General features: G+C 47.1%; 1 protein-coding gene across 3 annotated transcripts in view; it reads left to right on the top strand.

The window, feature by feature from the left end:
* Positions 1 to 559: 559 nt before the first annotated feature.
* The window catches only part of LOC147605623 (bystin-like protein), a 59,357-nt gene continuing 42,377 nt past the window's right edge, over positions 560 to 17,539 (top strand). For all 3 annotated transcript variants that reach the window (XR_015265181.1, XR_015265182.1, XM_086793560.1), the window contains exons 1-2: positions 560 to 801; positions 1,138 to 1,211. Coding sequence is in view for 1 of the 3 variants with exons in the window: in XM_086793560.1 (XP_086649686.1) it covers positions 607 to 801; positions 1,138 to 1,211 (269 nt within the window). In the remaining 2 variants the exon portion in view is untranslated. The remainder of the gene's footprint in view (positions 802 to 1,137; positions 1,212 to 17,539) is intronic.

Genomic DNA, 17,539 nt, shown 5'->3' with positions numbered 1-17,539 from the left:
TAAAGATCTAGTTACTAGTCATCAACACTCTTGGAGCACTCATGGCATAATTAATTCATTAATGGACTTGTGCATTGATAGCATCAAATTATTATTTTTTGCACACTGTGTCCCCTCTTTTTATGGGTTAAGTCTACTCATAAATGGGTGGGGTGAGTGCTAGCAACAAAATGGTGTAAGCTAAGGTGTAGTTTACAATGTTCACAAAACATGTAAAGTACATATAATGGGCTTGTAAACTTTATATTTAGAATAATTTTTTTAAAAATATTTATAGTACATAAACAATTTAAAATGTACCACAGCTTTTCTAAAGAAATCTATTGTTTTAAATTAACTATGAACTTTACAACTTAAATAATATTAATTATACGGACAACTAAAATGTCTTAGAGGACGAATGTTATCTAAAAGGTCTTGGGTTCGATCCTTGCTAACTACGAAGGATGTGCAAATTGGTGTCAGTTGTATACACAAGCTGGGTGTAAATATCCAATTAGAGTTAATTTCAAGCCTTTCTCAAAAACAAAAAAATAAAATAAAAATGTCGAACGACACCCTAATTCAGTTTATTTAAGCCGTATACGAATCCTTTGCGTTTGCCCGATGGCACCTCCTGCCAAGCTCCAACCTCGCCATCATCCTCAAGATGCCAGCAAGAAGAAGAAGAAGCGATCCAAGGACGACCCCGCCGCAAAGCACGACTTCTCCCTCCCGCAGCTGCTGCTTGAAGAAGATGTAGACAAACTGTCAAGCAAAAGCCGCCCTGCCAAATCCCGCAAGCTGCAGGAGCCCCAGGAGGTATTTCTTCCGCCATCTCCATTGACTTCTCACCTGAGAGAGAGAGAGAGAGAGAGGTCTCGCAAGCTGCAGGAGCTCCAGGAGGTGTTTCTTCCTTCATTCCCATTGACTTCTCACCTGAGAGAGAGAGAGAGAGAGAGAGAGAGAGCTATGGTACAGGATTACAAGCGTTTTGAGCTTTATGGATTAAACCTGATTGATAAACGTAGATTTTAGGATGTGCAGCAATTAAGGAATGATATGCATGTGCTCTATGTAAGGGTGAATCCAGATTTCAGTACGGGACAGGATCCTAACGTGGAGAGTTTTAATCATTTTCCTTGCATCTTCGTGCAGTTTGTCAATACTACCTTGAGTAACAAAATCCTGCGGGAAGCTCAGAAACAGCAAAAAGAAATCCAAAAGGAAAGGTACGATCACTCAAGATTGCTCTCCAAACAAAGCATATTATACATTATATATATATATATATACATATGTACGTATGTATATGTATACACACATTATACATGCAACCTTTTTTTATATAGTGAAACCACTGCTTCATTGATAATATAAATGTACACTCATAGCTATCCTAGAGTGGGACAGCCAGGACTCAGATCAGAAACAGTGGGAAAACAACTCAATCTACGGAAAAGCAAGCTCTCCGAGATCATAAGAACCCCTGAGAGACTGGTAAAGAGATCTATGAAAGAAGGAAAAAGGGTCAACATGAACAACATAAAAAGCAGCTAATTCCAAACATGATAGATAGTCTAGAAAGCCCATAATCTCGTCTAATCCAAGAAGACTGCATAAGCTGGCAATGTAGGAGAGACCAAAAAGCCAAAACTGTCTCCCAAAAAGTCTACCTGGAAATCGTGTACGTAATCTCCCCGACAATTTGAGGGCTCGAGAGTGGGAGCAACACGATAGAAGATGGGGCGGGTGAGAGCATCGCCTACAAGAGGCTAAAGCAATGTGTCTTATATGCCAAAAGAATCCCCACCGGAAAAACACCCATATTACATCTCCATAGAAATAGTCGTTGCTTCAAAGGCAATTTGCTCATCCATATTCTTCTTAGTGTTGCTCTACATCAGTGCAAGGATTTAGACATCTTCCAAAGATGTTTCACATGCTCATGAATCCATAAAAGGGGGGGCGGGGGGAAGCAAAAGGAACTTGTACGCCCTAGAATTTGGGAGCTGATGAAAAGGAAGAGGTGTATATCCAAGAAGTCGCCTGTCAAAAAGCGAGTCAGTAAGTCTGTCTTATTCTTGAAGCACAGACACTCGTTGTAATGGTTGCATCATTTCCATAATGACCCTCCAAATTTACTTATGATGCAATTCTAAGCGACAATGTTGGATTGCTTGAGGAAATGAAAAAACGATACCATATGAGGGCAAAAGGATGAAAGGACCAGATGTACGAGAGATCAGAGCCAAACAACATAGCATGAAATGGATGAGTGTGTATATATGATGGTGAGTGGAAACATGTACAAGAGCCCTCTGATGTGAGGAGAGTATGAGTAGAAGACCAATGTAGAAGCAAAGATGATGTCGGAGCTGAAGCATGGTCGGTGATGAAGGCTCTTGTCGATGTGAGGCAAAGGCACTCCGTGAGGTGGTTGGTGTCGAAGGCTCGCGTCGGTGGATGCAGAGGCACTGTGAGGTGGTAGTGGGTAGCGAAAGGTGAAGTGATGCAGACTCTGGTGACAAGGGTGCTGAGGTATCTGAAGCGTGATGAAGAGCAGAGAGGGTTGTTGTCCCGAGTGGTGTAGGCTTTGGTGACGAGGGCGCTACAATACTTGAGTGGTGATGAGGAGCTGAGAGGGCCACTATTTCAAGTGGTGTAGTGGTGCAAGCTTTGGTGACAAGGGTGCTGCAATACCTGAGTGGTGGTGAGAAGTAGAGAGGGTTGCCGTCCCGAGTGGTGCAGGCTTTGGTGATGAGGGTGCTGCAATACCTGAGTGGTGTAGTGGTGCAAGCTCTGGTGACAAGGGTGTTGCAATACTTGAGTGAGAGAGGAGCAGAGAGGGTTGCTGTCTTGAGTGGTGTCGATGGTGAAGATAAGCAGAGAGGGCTGTCATCTCGATGATGTGTGATGGTGAGCAGAGAGGTCTGCTGTCCCGAGTTGAATTGAAGAAGAAAAAAGCTGATGCACTATAGCAGAGAGTGGGTTGCTGTCCCAAGATATGTACTGATGATAAATCGATGATGTGCTGTACTGTAGCAGAGAGTGGGTTGCTGTCCTAAGGCGTGGACTGAAGATAAAATGCTAGTGTGCTCTATGTAGTAGAGAGGGCTGTTGTCCCATGAGCTGAGGTAGAATGTTGGTGTGCTCTATGTAGCAGAGAGGGCTGCTGTCCCATGAGCTGAGGTAAAAACGTTGGTGTGCTCTATGTAGCAGAGAGGGCTGCTGTCCCATGAGCTGAGGTAAAAACGTTGGTGTGCTCTATGTAGCAAAGAGGGCTGCTATCCCACGAACTTAGGTAAAAACGCTGGTGTGCTGGAGCAGAAAGTCGATGATGATGAAGTAGATTAGTGCAGGCCCCGGCAGCAGCAACAACAGTAGTGTGAGATACCTGATGTGGTGTATGAAGTAGTACTGAATGATGTGGTGATGAGGCAAAACTATATATAGTATGTGGGGCTGTTGGTCGGCTAGGCCAGGAGGTGTCGGCCAGCAGCAAGACCCAATAAACATGACATTAAATCTAATAAATCCAAAAAAAAATCATTTTTAGGGCTGGACAAAAAAGCCATTTTCACACACCTCCTCTCAAGCCAAATAGGGGACCATGAGAGAAGATGAGAAAAAATGAAGGATGCGAGGGGTCCACACTGACACATTGGTAGAAGGAATGTATCCCCCTTTGGAAGCAAAGTTTGATAAAGTCAGAGGGGGAGATTGTGATGGCAAAGGTAGTGAAGGTGAGTTGGTGTAGATGAGTTGATTGTCTCCCAAAGTGAGATCTTGAACGGGGCTCTCCATTGAGTAAGAAGCTCCCATTCCTTGTGTGGTCCATATCAGAGTTTGGAGAACAACTCCTGGTGAGAAAAATTGGTTCTCCGGGAGTGCGGGTAGACGATCCATGCTGTGTGCTCACGAGGTCTTCAATCCCTTTGCTCACGATAGCTTTGATACCATGTGAGGGCAAAAGGACGAAAGGACCGGATGTACGAAAGATCAGAGCAAAACACAGCATGAAATGGGTGAGTGAGTGTATATATGATGGTGAGTGAAAACACACCAAAGGTGATTAATCATATCAAACATGACGCTGGCCAGAGGAATTTGGTAGCATTTGGCTTCTCTGTATAACAGGGTATCACCCATGAAGACGATCTCCTTGGAAGTGCAGATGCAGGTGATTGATCTTGCAAAGTCTTCAATGATGCGGGAGCACATCAACAAGCTGAGGCTCTTCAGCAAGAGGTTCTTTAGGTTGGGAAGGAGATATCTTTAGAGGACATGGCCATCACTTTACTATCTCATCTGACCTCTCAGTGCTTAGCTTTCTACTCCTCTTTGATCGCCAATGGCAGGCTCAGCACCATCACATGGGAGGAGCTTATGCCTATGGTCTTGCACTAGGAAGAGCGTTTTACGAACCCTCCACAGGGCAGAGGTTCAGAGGCCTTGATTGGCCAGCGGTCGAAAGGCTGCAGCAAGGGCAAAGGGAAGTCTTCATAGGCGAAGTCTTATGAGGAGGAGCCCGACTTGGATCATGACGCCTTGAAGGCAGAGAGGACCAGTAAAAATTGTGGCGAGAAAGGCCACTATTGGAGGAAATGTCCTAAGCAGAGCACCGAGAAGGGTGCAGACTCCTCAGCAGTAATCGTGAAGACTCCAGCTTTTGTGCACTTGACAGTGGCGTTTCATCTTCTTCGAGCAAGGAGGCGATTAGACTCACCGCTAGGGACACTCGGGACTGGATTCTAGACAGTGGTGCTTCCAGGCACATGACTCCTTCCTGAGAGTTATTACAGGATCTTAGAAGGCACGTAGGTCATATCCTACTATCCCTATTCACAGTGAGGGCAGGTTAGAGACCGTTTTCAATGGCAGAGGGGGGAGGCATTCCTCCTAGGTTCTTTCTCTCCCATCCCTTGGTTTTCCTCTGTTGTCAGTGCATGAGGTTTGCAAGACTGGCGTACGAGTGGAGTTTAATGAGCATTTTGTTGCTCTACGGGACAAAGTAACAGGCCAGATTGTATGGGAAGGCGGAATGGAGAATGGGATCTACAAACTCTCAGCACTCTCTCTTACAGGTTCTTAGTTAGGTGATTTGTGGCAGTTTCGTCATGACCACTTGAAAGTGGATACGTTGTTGCGGCAGTTTTTTCGGGACCACATGGTGGATGGCTTGCCAAATGATGGCAGCAGGCACCAGTTCTTGCGTTTGTTAGCTAGATGAACCTTTAGAGGTGAACTATGCTTTGATGTCTTGTATCATTCAGGACAAAGAGCCTCGTGTAATTGAGGAAGCTCTTTCTCAGGGGACTTGTAGGAAAGCCATGCAAGTGGCAGATGGTGACTTGCGGGAGGAGGTGTATGTTGAGCAGCCTCCTGACTTTGAGGTTCCGGGTTCAGAGGGGGTGGTTTACAAGTTTCGGAAGGCCTTGTATGGTCTTCAGCAGGTTCCCAGGACTTGGCATACCAAAGCTACAGTTGATGATCCTTCTGAGTAGGTTGATGCCTCCTTATATCGAAAGTGGTTTGGTTCATTGATTTGGTTGCTGAACACTAGATTGGACTTGAGCTTCCCGGTGGGGCTGTTGAGCTCATTCATGCAGATGCCTTTGAAGACTCATTGGGACGTAGGATTTCGGATCTTGTGGTATCTATAGGGTACGAAGGATCTTGGACTCTTCTAAACGACGGATGGAGTCAGACTCCACGGTTGGAGTGACTCAGATTGGGGAGGAGATCTAGACACGCGGAGATCTACATCAGGCTACGGAATTACCCTTGGCTTAGGAGCTGTTTCATGGAGCAGCAAGAGGTAGCCAACTTTTACCTTGTCTACAGAGGTAGTACTGGGCTGCTTGTGGTGCTGCTTGCGAGGTGGTGAGGTTGCAGAGGTTACTTGGCAAGATTGGGTTTCCATTAGCGGAATCCACGGCCATCCAGAGTCACTTTGTTCGTGAGAAGTTTTTTGCTGATGACATCTTGCTAGAGTTTTGTTTGACGGAGGACAATGCGGCGGACCTCATCACAAAGTCTCTACCTTAGGCTATGCTCCGGCAGCACTCCAGCTCACTGGGGTTGGTTCCACATCCAGGAGCTAAGAGAGGGTGTTAGTAGTCATCTCTTGTCTGTACATTACACACCAGGGCCTTTGTTGTGGGTGTGTCCGCCTCTCAATTTTCTTCATTTTTTCATGTATTTTTTCCATTTTCTCCTGGTCGTGGGGCAGTTCTCTTTTGGACTACTCTTGCTGTCCTGGCCGACTTGGCTTTACTAGTCGACTAGTTGTTTTTCAGTCGTGGACAGCAAGGGCTACTGTCGGTTGATTTATGGCTGGCCGACCAACATATGAGGGTGGTATAAATACCACCCTTGCCCCCCACTTCTGAGATTGTACCGGATCTTGTATATAGTAGAGTTTATACAGCTTCTTACTCTCTCTCTTTTCTGTGTTTTTCTCTCTATTGTATTTGTTTGTAACGTGGGTACATCTTTAGCGTGGAGTTCTGCATTTTCTTGCTCTCAATTGTTTGTCTCATATCCGCTGCGTATTCCAACACTGATGACAAGGGTGCTGCAATACCTGAGCGGTGGTGAGTAGAGAGGGTTGCTGTCTCGAGTGGTGCAGGCTCTGGTGATGAGGGTGTTGCAATACCTGAGTGGTGCAGTGGTGCAAGCTCTAGTGACAAGGGTGTTGCAATACCTGAGTGAGAGAGAAGAGGAGAGGGCTGCTGTCCGGAGTGGTGTCGATGAAGATTGTCACCATTTGGTCCCTCACTCGTCTCGATGTTAGCAGTCATCTCTTGTTTGTATAGTTACACCAGGGCCTCTGTTGTGGGTGTGCCTACCTGATTTAGGTGTTTTCTCATTTTTTCCCACTCCATATTTTTTTCCCAAATTTTCCCAATTTTTACCAAGTGTGGGAGTCTGTCCTGTGGGGGCTGTTGGCTGATCTAGATGATGGCCGATTGCCCCTGCTGCTCCACGACTCTCCCTGTGTGCTGGCTGACTGTGAGTAGCTAGCCGACTGGAGTTGCAGCAGGTCGGGTGACTTTATGACTGCTGTCGATTGTATTTTGTGTAGGCCGACTGGTTGTAGGGGCCATATAAAATGGCCCCTAGCCCCCACACACTTTGTATTCAATTTTTCAAGATTTTCTTGTGTATATAGTAGAGTTACACGCCTCTCTCTCTCTCTCTCTCTCTCCCTCCCTCTCTATTGCTGTGTTTTTTTGCAGTGCACTTGTTCTTGTGTTTCCAGATCTTGTCTTCATCTCCGCTGCATATTCTAACATGGTATCTGAGCTCTAGGCTCTTGGAAGATCTTGGGAACTGTGTGAGCAAGAGGGGGGACTGTTTTATTGCTGATTGGAGGACTGTTTTGGGCCGTACGAGAAGAGGATAAGCAAGCGGAAGGCGGGCTGATTTGCTGGACAGCCACCTGCAAATTTAGTTCCTCATTTTTTCCCACCCACCCTCCCTTTTCAGTTACACCCCTGCAATGGCAGATTTACTTGAGATGGCTGAGAGGCAGGTGATGATCCCGACACTCCCCACGTTCCCAGTGGACCGTTAGTTGGACGGGAACAACTACGGCATATGGAAGGTAATGATGGAATCTGTTTTGGAGTCTTACGACCTTGCTGATTTCATTGTTGTTGGGGTTCCACGGTCGGAGTTAGAGGAAGGGGAGTTAACCCTCGATTCAGAAGGAACGTGAGGCACAGGCAGTTATGGGGTCATGTCAATGTCAGAGTCCGTTCTTTCATTTTCCTCAATTGCACACCATTGGAATCAATCATATCAAGCATATGACACTGGCCAGAGGTATATGGGAGCATTTGGCTTCTCTCTATAACAGGGTATCGCCCATGAAGAGGATCTCCTTGGAAGTTCAGATGCGGGTGATGAATCCTGCAAAGTCGTCGACGATGCGGGAGCACATCAACAAGTTGCAGGCTCTTCAGCAGGAAGTTCTCCAGGCTGGGAAAGAGATATCATCGGAGGACATGGCCGTAACGTTGTTGTCACATTTGTCCTCTTAGTACTCAGCATTTACTCTTCGTTGATTACCAGTGGCAGGCTCAGCACCATCACATGGGAGGAGCTTGTGCCCATGGTCTTGGACCAGGAGGAAAGATTCACGAACCCTCCACAAGGCGGAGGTTGGGAGGTTTTAATTGGCCAACTGTCGAAAGGCCGTAATAACAAGGGCAAAGGAAAGGCTTCATCGGAGAAGTTTTTTTGAGAAGAAGTTCGACTTAGACCTCGAGAAGCTGAAGGCAGAGAGGACGTGTAATGATTGTGGCGAGAAAGGCCACTATTGGAGGCAATGTCCCAAGCTGAGCATCGAGAAGGGTGCAGAATCCTGAGCAGCAACCGTGAAGACTCTAGCTTTTGTGCACCTGGAGGAGGTTATGGACATCGATGTTTCATTTTCTTAGTGTAGGGAGGAGGTTAGAGGACTCTCCGCTACGGATACTCGGGAGTGGATTCTTGACAGTGGTGCTTCCCTTCCCGTTCGGCTTTACAGGATCTCTGCAGGTATTCTGGTCACATCCTTACTGGGGATACATCCACTATCCCAGTTCATAGTGAGAGCAGGTTGGAGATAGTTCCCGATGGCAGATGGGGGAAGCATTCCTCCCAAGTGTTGTATGTTCCATCACTTGGTTTTCATCTGTTGTCAATGCATCAGGTTTGCAAGACTAGCATACGGGCGGAGTTTGATGAGCATTTTGTTGCTCTCCGGGACAAGGCAACAAGCCACGTAGTTTGGGAAGGTGGAGTGGAGAATGTAGTTTACAAACTTTCAGCACTCTCTCCCAAGTCCTCAGTTTTGTGATGAGTGGCAGTTTGGTAATGGCCACTTAAGTGTGGATAGGCTGTAGGTGCGGCTTTCTCGGACCAAATGGTGGATGGCTTGCCAGTTGATGGCAGCAGTTGGCAGGAACTTTCCAGTACAGATGTTGGTAGTTCTTGTGTTCGTCAGTCAGAGGAAACTTTACAGGTAACCTTTGCTCTCAGGTGACAGTTGATTACTTGCAGAAGGAGGTGGATGTGGGAATTCTCCAGGCTTTGTGGTTCCGGATTTTGAGGGAGTGGTTTACAGATTTTCGAAGGCCTTGAGTGGTCTTCAAGCAGGTTTCCACTACTTGGCATCCCACCGTAACAGTTGTTGATGTTTGTGAACAGTATGATGCCTCCTTGACTCAGAAGCAAAATGGTTCATTGATTTGGTTGCTGAAAACCAGATTGGACGGGAGCTTCCTAATGAGGCTGTTGAACTCATGTTTGCAAAGGACTCTTTGGGAGGCAGGATTGCGTATCTTGTGGTTTCTACAGCATGCGAAGGATCTTGGACTCTTTTACACGGGAGGGGGATTGATGGATGGAGTCAGACTCCAAGGTTGGAGTGACTCAGACACGAGGAGATTCAAACACAAGGAGATCCACATCAGGCTACAGTTTTCCCCTCGGCTCAGGATCGGTTTCATGGAGCAGTAAGAGGCAGCCAACTATTGCCTTGTCATCGACAGAGGCAGAGTACCGGGTTGCTTGTGGTGCTGCTTGCGAGGTTGTGTGGCTGCGGAGGTTGCTTGGCGGGATTGGGTTTCCACATGAGCCCACAGTCATCCAGTGCGATAACCAAAGCTGTATAGCTATTGCTCGGAACCCGGTCTTCCCTTTCTCTTCGCTTCTCTCTCTCTCTGCCTGCATTTCGCCCGCCTGTACCTCTGCGCCCCTCGCTTCTCTCTTCCCACCCGCCTTCTTTCTCTTCGCTCCCTTTCTCTTCGCTTCTCTCTCTCTCTCTGCCTGCATTTCGCTCGCCTGCACCTCTGCGCCCCCTTTCCCTTCGCCTCGCCCCCCTTTCTCTTCCCACACGCTTCGCTTCTCTCTCTTCGCTCCCTTTCTCTTCGCTTCTCTCTCTCTCTGCCTGCATTTCGCCCGCCTGCACCTGTGCGCCCCTTTCCCCACCCACTGTCACCAATTGGGCGACCATTTGGTCCATCTCCAGTTTTTGCGTCTCGTTCACTTGAGGCCAGGCCGGTGTCTCGTGTGAAGAGACCAGTATTTTGCTGACATGGACGGGAGCCAGACTGGTGCCACCCGTGTGTTAGCAGGATGGTGTCGTATGGACGGGAGCCAGACCAGTGCCACCCGTGTATGACCTGGACTGTGTTCGACCCATGGGACTGTCACGCCATGGAAGAGCCAGTTCACTTAAATGTGGGCACCCCCTTTGGGCACCCACTTAGGGGCCAAGGTGGGGAGCCCCACTTTAAGTGAGTGTGGGGGTGGGCATGGTCACCTACCCACACTAGTCCCCCCACATGCATGCGTGGAATTCACTAGAGAAGACTACATCTTTAATTTTATAAAAGAATACTTCTTCCTTCAAGCGTGGATCACCACCACCCGCTTCTATCTGGCGTTTATTCACCAACCGGCGACCATCTCTCCCTCTGGCGCATGTTTTTCATGAAGGCGACTGCTGCAGTACCCTCTGCTGCTGGCTGCGCCTGCCTCTCTACAGGTGGCTGAATTTGCTGCAGGTGGGCTGCGCTTGTTTTCCAGCAGGTTGCCCTGGCTACAGCAGGCGCCTGCATCACTTCCTCTCCTACAGGTGGGCTGCACAGCGTAACTGAAGTACACACCCAGCAGGCTGCCTTCTCTTCGCCTGGTAACACTGCAGGCGACTGTGTGAGCTCCTTCAGGGCATCTTACCTGCAAGCTGCGTGAACCTCTACAGGCGGCCAAAACAGGCTGCAACTAAACATCTCCTCCTCCTTCTCAGGCTGCGCATACACTCAAGAGGGTTGTGCCCTTCTCTTTTTCCTCCTCTGCACAGCAACTACCATCAATAGAAGGATACAGCCGGCTGCTCCTCCACACCACCTTCTTTCCACACTGCAATCGGGTATCCTCTCCCTTGCAAGTGGGTGCTCCTCCTTTCACAGCAGGCGGCTGTGGTTTCTTGTGGTGGTACTTGTCTTGGTGGTTCACCACGAGGCGACTGAGTCTTCATCAAGGGGACTTCGCATCTCCTGGGTAGCTTCATCATACCACGAGTATTGGTTTTCTATCAACTATCTACAAGTAAGTGAATTTCAGATTTAAGTAAAGTATTTTATGTTTAAATCTGATAAGGGATTCATCTCGCTCGGCCAACACCCGTTCGGTGCCGGGTTGTCCAAGCTCTATTGGAGAACCTCGGTCCAAAGGTGCTGAGATCGGGAGAGCTAGGCGTTAGTACGAGAGCGCTTGTTTGTGCGTGGTCTCGGAACACCAGTGAGGCGCTCTCTGCGGAGTCCAGTGAAAGCACAGGACCGTAGAGATTGGACCACACTAGTGGTCGTTCTGCTTCGAGTTTTCTACTTCGAGATTCGACTTCGAGTCTATTTGTTTGGTACTGTTTTCATATGTACATGGACATTATCTGGTTCTTGGAACCCATGGAGCATTGTATATATTAAATACTCCCAATAAATATATCATATATTGAGGGGGGGTCGGTCCGTTCCGGCCCCAGTGCTGGTGTCCATCCTTCCATTTCATTTCATTTAAATTTCAAGTTGTATTAAGTTGTCCATTTCAAATTTGTGGTTTTAAAGTTGTGCTATTAAGCGTGTGGGTGTCCAACGGAGTCTTTCCCACTTGACGGGATCGGTTTCACCCACCCTTGCTCAGGCCCCCAAGGCAGCAACATAACTCTCCCCTGCACCTGTAGCTGAGCATCTTGTAGGTTGCATTTTCTGAGTCTCCCCCAAAGGGGAGAGGGTACCCTTGAGGGGGGACTCATTCCACCAATAGCCCTCTCCTTTATTAGCAGCAACACATGGAAAGTAAGAAGTCTTTTGCCTCAGTCACCGCTTCACGATTACCGCCCATTCCTCCACCCGTGAGCAAGCCGACACCATGGGAAGCCTACCTCATGCAAGAACTGAAGAAACTCCAGGGAGAATTAGCAGCACTGAAACACGAGACTATCAAGAAAGATGAACAAATCAACGAACTGAAAGTGCAAGTGCAAGCCATGAAGACAAAGCAAGAGGAAGCACGAGAAGGACCCATACCTACAACACTACAAACAGAAACGACAAACCTTGTTTCAAAGGTAAATTCAGTTAACTCACAAGATTTTGTTAAAGAAGTCATATCAGCGGTCAAAGAAAAGGAACGAATGGAAAGTAACAAAAAGGTAATCAGAGTCGGTGGTCTTCCTCAAGGCTGGGATAGGGCAGACATAGCTCAAAAGCTTCGAGAAGACTACATATTAGATACAGATGTACTTACAGCACAACTGAGCAAAGTAGTCCCCTTCGTGGACTTAGGAGACCCTATCTCTATTATAGTAAAGGGTACACAGGCAAAAGTCTCCTATATGGACAACAATGAGAAAATAGCAGTGATGAAGCAAACAAGGTCTCTCCAAGGGACAAAGGTATGGATAGTTGATGAACTCACCCCGCTACAACTCAAGAACAGATCGGCAGAGCTGAATAAAGTCAAAGAAGCAAGAAAGAATGGCAAATGGGCAATATACAGAGGAGGACAAGCAATCATTAAAGAATTCTGTACCCCACCCCTCTCAAGAGCAAATCCATCCATGGATGAAATATAGCTATTTTTATTTTGAACCTCAATTTTGAACTAGATGCAATAGAACCCATGGTAATTTAAACTCTTAAGAGTCTTAAGAGTTCATTTTGAGTTATTTTTTTTCAGTTTTATGCCTCTTTGGCATCGATACCCAGAGTGGAATGTAAATGGATGTACCTGATCTGTCCCATAGGTCGGATTCGGCCTCCCGTGGACGTTAATATAACTTTCTTTCTTTCTTCTTCTTCTTTCTCCCTCTCTATTGCTGTGTTTTTCTGCAGTGCACTTGTTCTTGTGTTTTCAGGTCTTGTCTTCATCTCCGGTGCATATTCTGACACTCGACTAGTGTTTCATACACTAGGTGGAACCAAGGTGTGAACATGGATCTTTCCACAAAAGAAAGTGGGAGCATTAACTGGCAAGGTTTTGGCATGAAAGATGGCATCTGGACAAAAGTGGCATGGCATTTTCATCATTAAAGTGATGAGTTAGTGTTTTCATACACTATTAACAAAGGGGTGGATATATTATTATTTGGGCATGGGCCAAAAAGTCAATAAACGCCAGGCGCCCACCTTTTATGAGGTATTTTTATAGTCTGGACACTAAAGATGGCAAGTTTGGTCATTTATAGAGTGATTGGCTATTTAAAGCACAAACTTGGATATTTTTAACAGGGAAGGCCACTTTTAGAGCAAGCACATGCTTGAAATAGAGGAGGTCGACTCTATGAAAAGGGGGATAAGGGATGCGCATCCAGGGGGGAGAGGTAGCGGTGCGATTCTCTGGATTTGCTGGCGGTACACTCACTCTCATGCGCATATTTCTGGAAGAGTCGGGCAGTACTCCCTCTTCTCTCTCTCTCTCTCTCTTCCGGCAGTCATATAGGGGCCCACAGGTGGGCAGCCTCTTTTCTCTACAGTCGGGTTTCTGTTGCGCTGGCCATACAGCATAGTGCCCTGCCCTTTTTCTCTTGTGCAGGCCTTACACAGGGTACAGCAGCTTCTTGTTCTCTTCCTGCACAGGCTGTACAGAGGAGCAGCAGTCGTACAGCACTCCAGCCCATCCATACGCTGGTTGTACAGAAAGTACAGCAGTGTACAGTTCAGGATCGCACATGTGGAACCCAGGGGCTGGTTTGGGGCCTGTTCTTAGGAGCTTCTGTTTGTTGACTGTTTGTCAGCCTTTTGGGAGCTGAGTTGTTTCTCTAAAGTATTGGTGGAAAGATCTGGTGTTGTTCACACCCACATCTTGGTTTGATTGTAACCCGTTTGTTGGAATAAAGCCGTTCCTACGGGGGCTGGCCGTTCCGGCTCAGTGTTGTGTTCCCTTTAGCATAGTTTATGGTTATTTCCGTTGTATTTTCATATCTTTGCTGTCATCTGAAGTGTTTGTTCATTGTTCTGGATTCCAGGCTGGTTTCAAAGATAATTAGAGAGGGCTGCCGTCCCGATGATGTGTGATGGTGAGCAGAGAGGGCTGCTGTCCCAAGGTGAACTGTAGAAGAAAAAAGCTGATGCACTGTAGCAGAGAGTGGGCTGCTGTCCCAAGATATGTACTGATGATAAAACAATGATGTCTATACTGTAGTAGAGAGTGGGTTGCTGTCCCAAGGTGTGAACTGAAAATAAAACACTGGTGTGCTCTATGTAGCAAAGAGGGCTGCTGTCCCATGAGCTGAGGTAAAACGTTGGTGTGCTCTATGTAGTAGAGAGGGCTGCTGTCCCATGAGCTGAGTTAAAAACGCTGGTGTGCTCTATGTAGCAGAGACGGCTGCTGTCCCATGAGCTGAGGTAAAACACTGGTGTGCTGGAGCAGAGATCCGATGATGACGAAGTAGATGTAGTGCAAGCCCTAGCAGTAGCAACAATAGCAGTGTGAGGTACCTGATGTGGTCTCTGAAGTGGTACTGAATGATGTGGTGATGAGGCAAAACTATATATAGTATGTGGGGCTGTTGGTCGGCTAGGCCAGGGGTTGTCAGCCAGTAGTAGGTACCAAAAAACATGAAATAAAGCCTAACAAATCCAAAAAATTCCCTTTTAAAGGCTGGACGAAAAGCCATTTTCACAGACCCCCTCTCAGGCCAAATAGGGGACCATGAGAGAAGATGAGAAAAAATGAAGGATGCCAGGGTCCCACATTGACACACTGGCAGAAGGAATGTATCCCCTTTGGAAGCAAAGTCTGATAAAGTCAAAGAGGGAGATCATGAAGGCAAAGGTATTGAAGGTGAGTTGATGTAGATGGGTTGATCGTCTCCCAAAGTGAGATCTTGAATGGGGCTCTCCATTGAGTAAGAAGCCCCATTCTTTGTGTGGTCCAGATCAGAGTTTGGAGAATCAAATTGTGGTTAGAAAAATTGGTCCTCTGAGAGTGAGGGTAGACGATCCATGTTGTGTGCTCTCGAGGTCTTCAATCCATTCGCTCACGATAGCTCTGATACCATGTGAGGGCAAAAGGACGAAAGGAACAGTTGTACGAGAGATCACAACAAAACAACACAGCATGAAATGGGTGAGTGAGTGTATATATGATGGTGAGTGAAAACATGTACGAGAGCCCTCTGATGTGAGGAGACTCTGAGTAGAAGATCAATGCAGAAGCAAAGATAATGTCGGAGTTGAAGCATGGTCGGTGACGAAGGCTTGTGTCAATGTGAGGCAAAGGTACTCCGTGAGGTGGTCGGTGTCGAAGGCTTGCGTCGGTGGTAGTGGGTAGCGAAAGGTGAAGTGGCGATTTCCAAGCAAGGAAAGATTATAGGCCTTGCTTGGCTAAGATAATGGAAGAGACATTTTAAACAATGAGTGTTCTCCATAGCTAGAGAATTTCCTTGGTTAGGGGGCTGTCCCGACCAATGTAAGTGGTGCAACAAAGCGTTCCGGTCATGAATGAGAGCATAACCAGTAATCTTGCCATCAAAATGTCCAAAAACTATATCATCATAATGGGTTACCCAGAGTCCATATGCTTCTGTACGCTTGGAGACACACATACTGCCCAACATGTAAGCCCATGGCTTTGATTGTGCCACAAAATCTGGTAGAAGCATCACCTTTTTGGCGAGAACACGATAATGGATATTGAGAATGTTAAGACCACCATGTATCTTGGGCGAGTAAACCAAATCTTTCTTCATCAGACGGAGGGCTTTTTGGTCTTGTTTTGTTTTCCACAAGCATTCCAAGGCTTTAGACATGAAAATTTTAATCTGTTTGCAAGACCAAGGCAACGAAGGGAGACACCTTTCTTGGGCTAAGCACTTGTACGAAATTGGTGTTCCAGGACTGTGCATGAACATGCACTCCTGTACTAACGCCTGGCAAAGTACTCAACCACGGTGACAAGATAGCGGGTTCTTCTAGAGAAACGCTCCCAGCTTCAATGCCAGTCTTTTGTTCCGTCTTCTAGCACCCTGGCTATTGCATCCTCAAGAGTTCCCCTGGGGGGGGGGGGGAGAGAGAGAGAGAGAGAGAGAGAGAGAGAGAGAGAGAGAGAGAGAAATGAAATGATATATTAACGTCTCTAAGAGGCCATAATGGCCTATGAGACCAAAACTGAGAGTACATCTGAAGTTGGTGTCTCATCAAAGAGAACAACTAAATGAGACTAAAAAGTACAATAAACTGATTGTCTTACAGTTATAAAAATAGAATTGTAAGACTCCGAGATGATAATGAGTAGAAAATACTGGAAAATGTATATGAGGTAGATCCATGTATGTTGATCAGTTGAAGTGCTGCCCTCTCCTTAGATCAAGTATCTCCGCCATGGGGCTGTCTAGAATGGAGAGGTCGTAGAAGCGAGGTAGGCGCGTCCGATGCCGAGCAATAATGGCTATGATCTGGCGATGGTGAGGATGCCGTGGATGGGATCTTGGTGGGTGTGGCCGACGAGCTCGACATAAGATGACTTCTCTATCAGTGGTGACTCCTTGGGAGCGTGGTCGGTGCCCTGATGGCCCAATGGAGAAGGTATCATGAGGTGTGTGGGTTGGGTTGTTGTTGGTGGTGGTGGTGGTGCTAGTGCCAAAGAAATTTGTCAGGGTCCTCTGTCTAGGTACATCATGGCTCGGTCTCCTGTCTGCCAAGAGGGTCTCTCTGTGTCTCCTGAGCTCAAGTAGGAACAATCCCAGGCATCTCTGATCCTCAAACTCCTTGACCCTGCGTAACGGCCTAAAACCCTCTCGGAAGAGGCAGTGATATCTCCCTCGGATCTCATAATAGATTGTACATCGGCAAATGTAGTGCTCCTTTGTCTCTGCCTCCTGGTAGCATAGCTGACAAATGCAGTCATCCAAGATCTGAAGCACATATTGCCCTGTCTCAATCCACAGCTGGTGTGATGAGGTCCGGATTTGTCCAATGGCACAACGTATCCCATGTGATAGGTGTACATCCATGTACGGTGGGCGGGTGATAAAATCATATGGTGAGAGGTGTAGAAAATGGCTCTTGTAATGAGCCATTTTCGTGCCTAAGGGCTCAAGGGGGCTAGTCCATGTCCTCTCTGTGTCCACTCTGATGATATCCATCCTGATCATGCGGTTTTGCTCTGAGCGGGTGATATCCAAAAGTGGACAATCCAGACTGTATTGAAAGGGTGGTAGTGCCTCTATCTGCAAACCATGTAGGTCAAACCATGATCTCATCTGAGCGTACCAGCAATGAGTATCTCCATCCTCTACCAACTATATGGATGAGGTCAATGCCAATCGGGAGTACCTCTGTTGAGGGAGCTCCCATAGCCGCTGTAAAAAGGTAACTGCTTGGAATAGGGCCTTGGTCACTATTGGTGCGGCACCTAGCTCAGCCCGAACAATCTCATGTGGTATTGATGATTTGCTCCGAATCATGCGGGCAATCATCATAATCAGTGGTCTCTCCATTTGCCTCCATCTCTCATCCGTCCCTCATCCCTCCCTCTCTGAGATCTGTGATGTATGCTGGGC

Source organism: Cibotium barometz, chromosome 59, assembly GCF_041138505.1.
Source record: "Cibotium barometz isolate CiBa-2024 chromosome 59, ASM4113850v1, whole genome shotgun sequence".
NCBI lineage: Eukaryota > Viridiplantae > Streptophyta > Polypodiopsida > Cyatheales > Cibotiaceae > Cibotium > Cibotium barometz.
The sequence above is the reverse complement of the archived record's forward strand: the minus strand, read 5'-3'. Positions and strand labels throughout refer to the sequence as shown.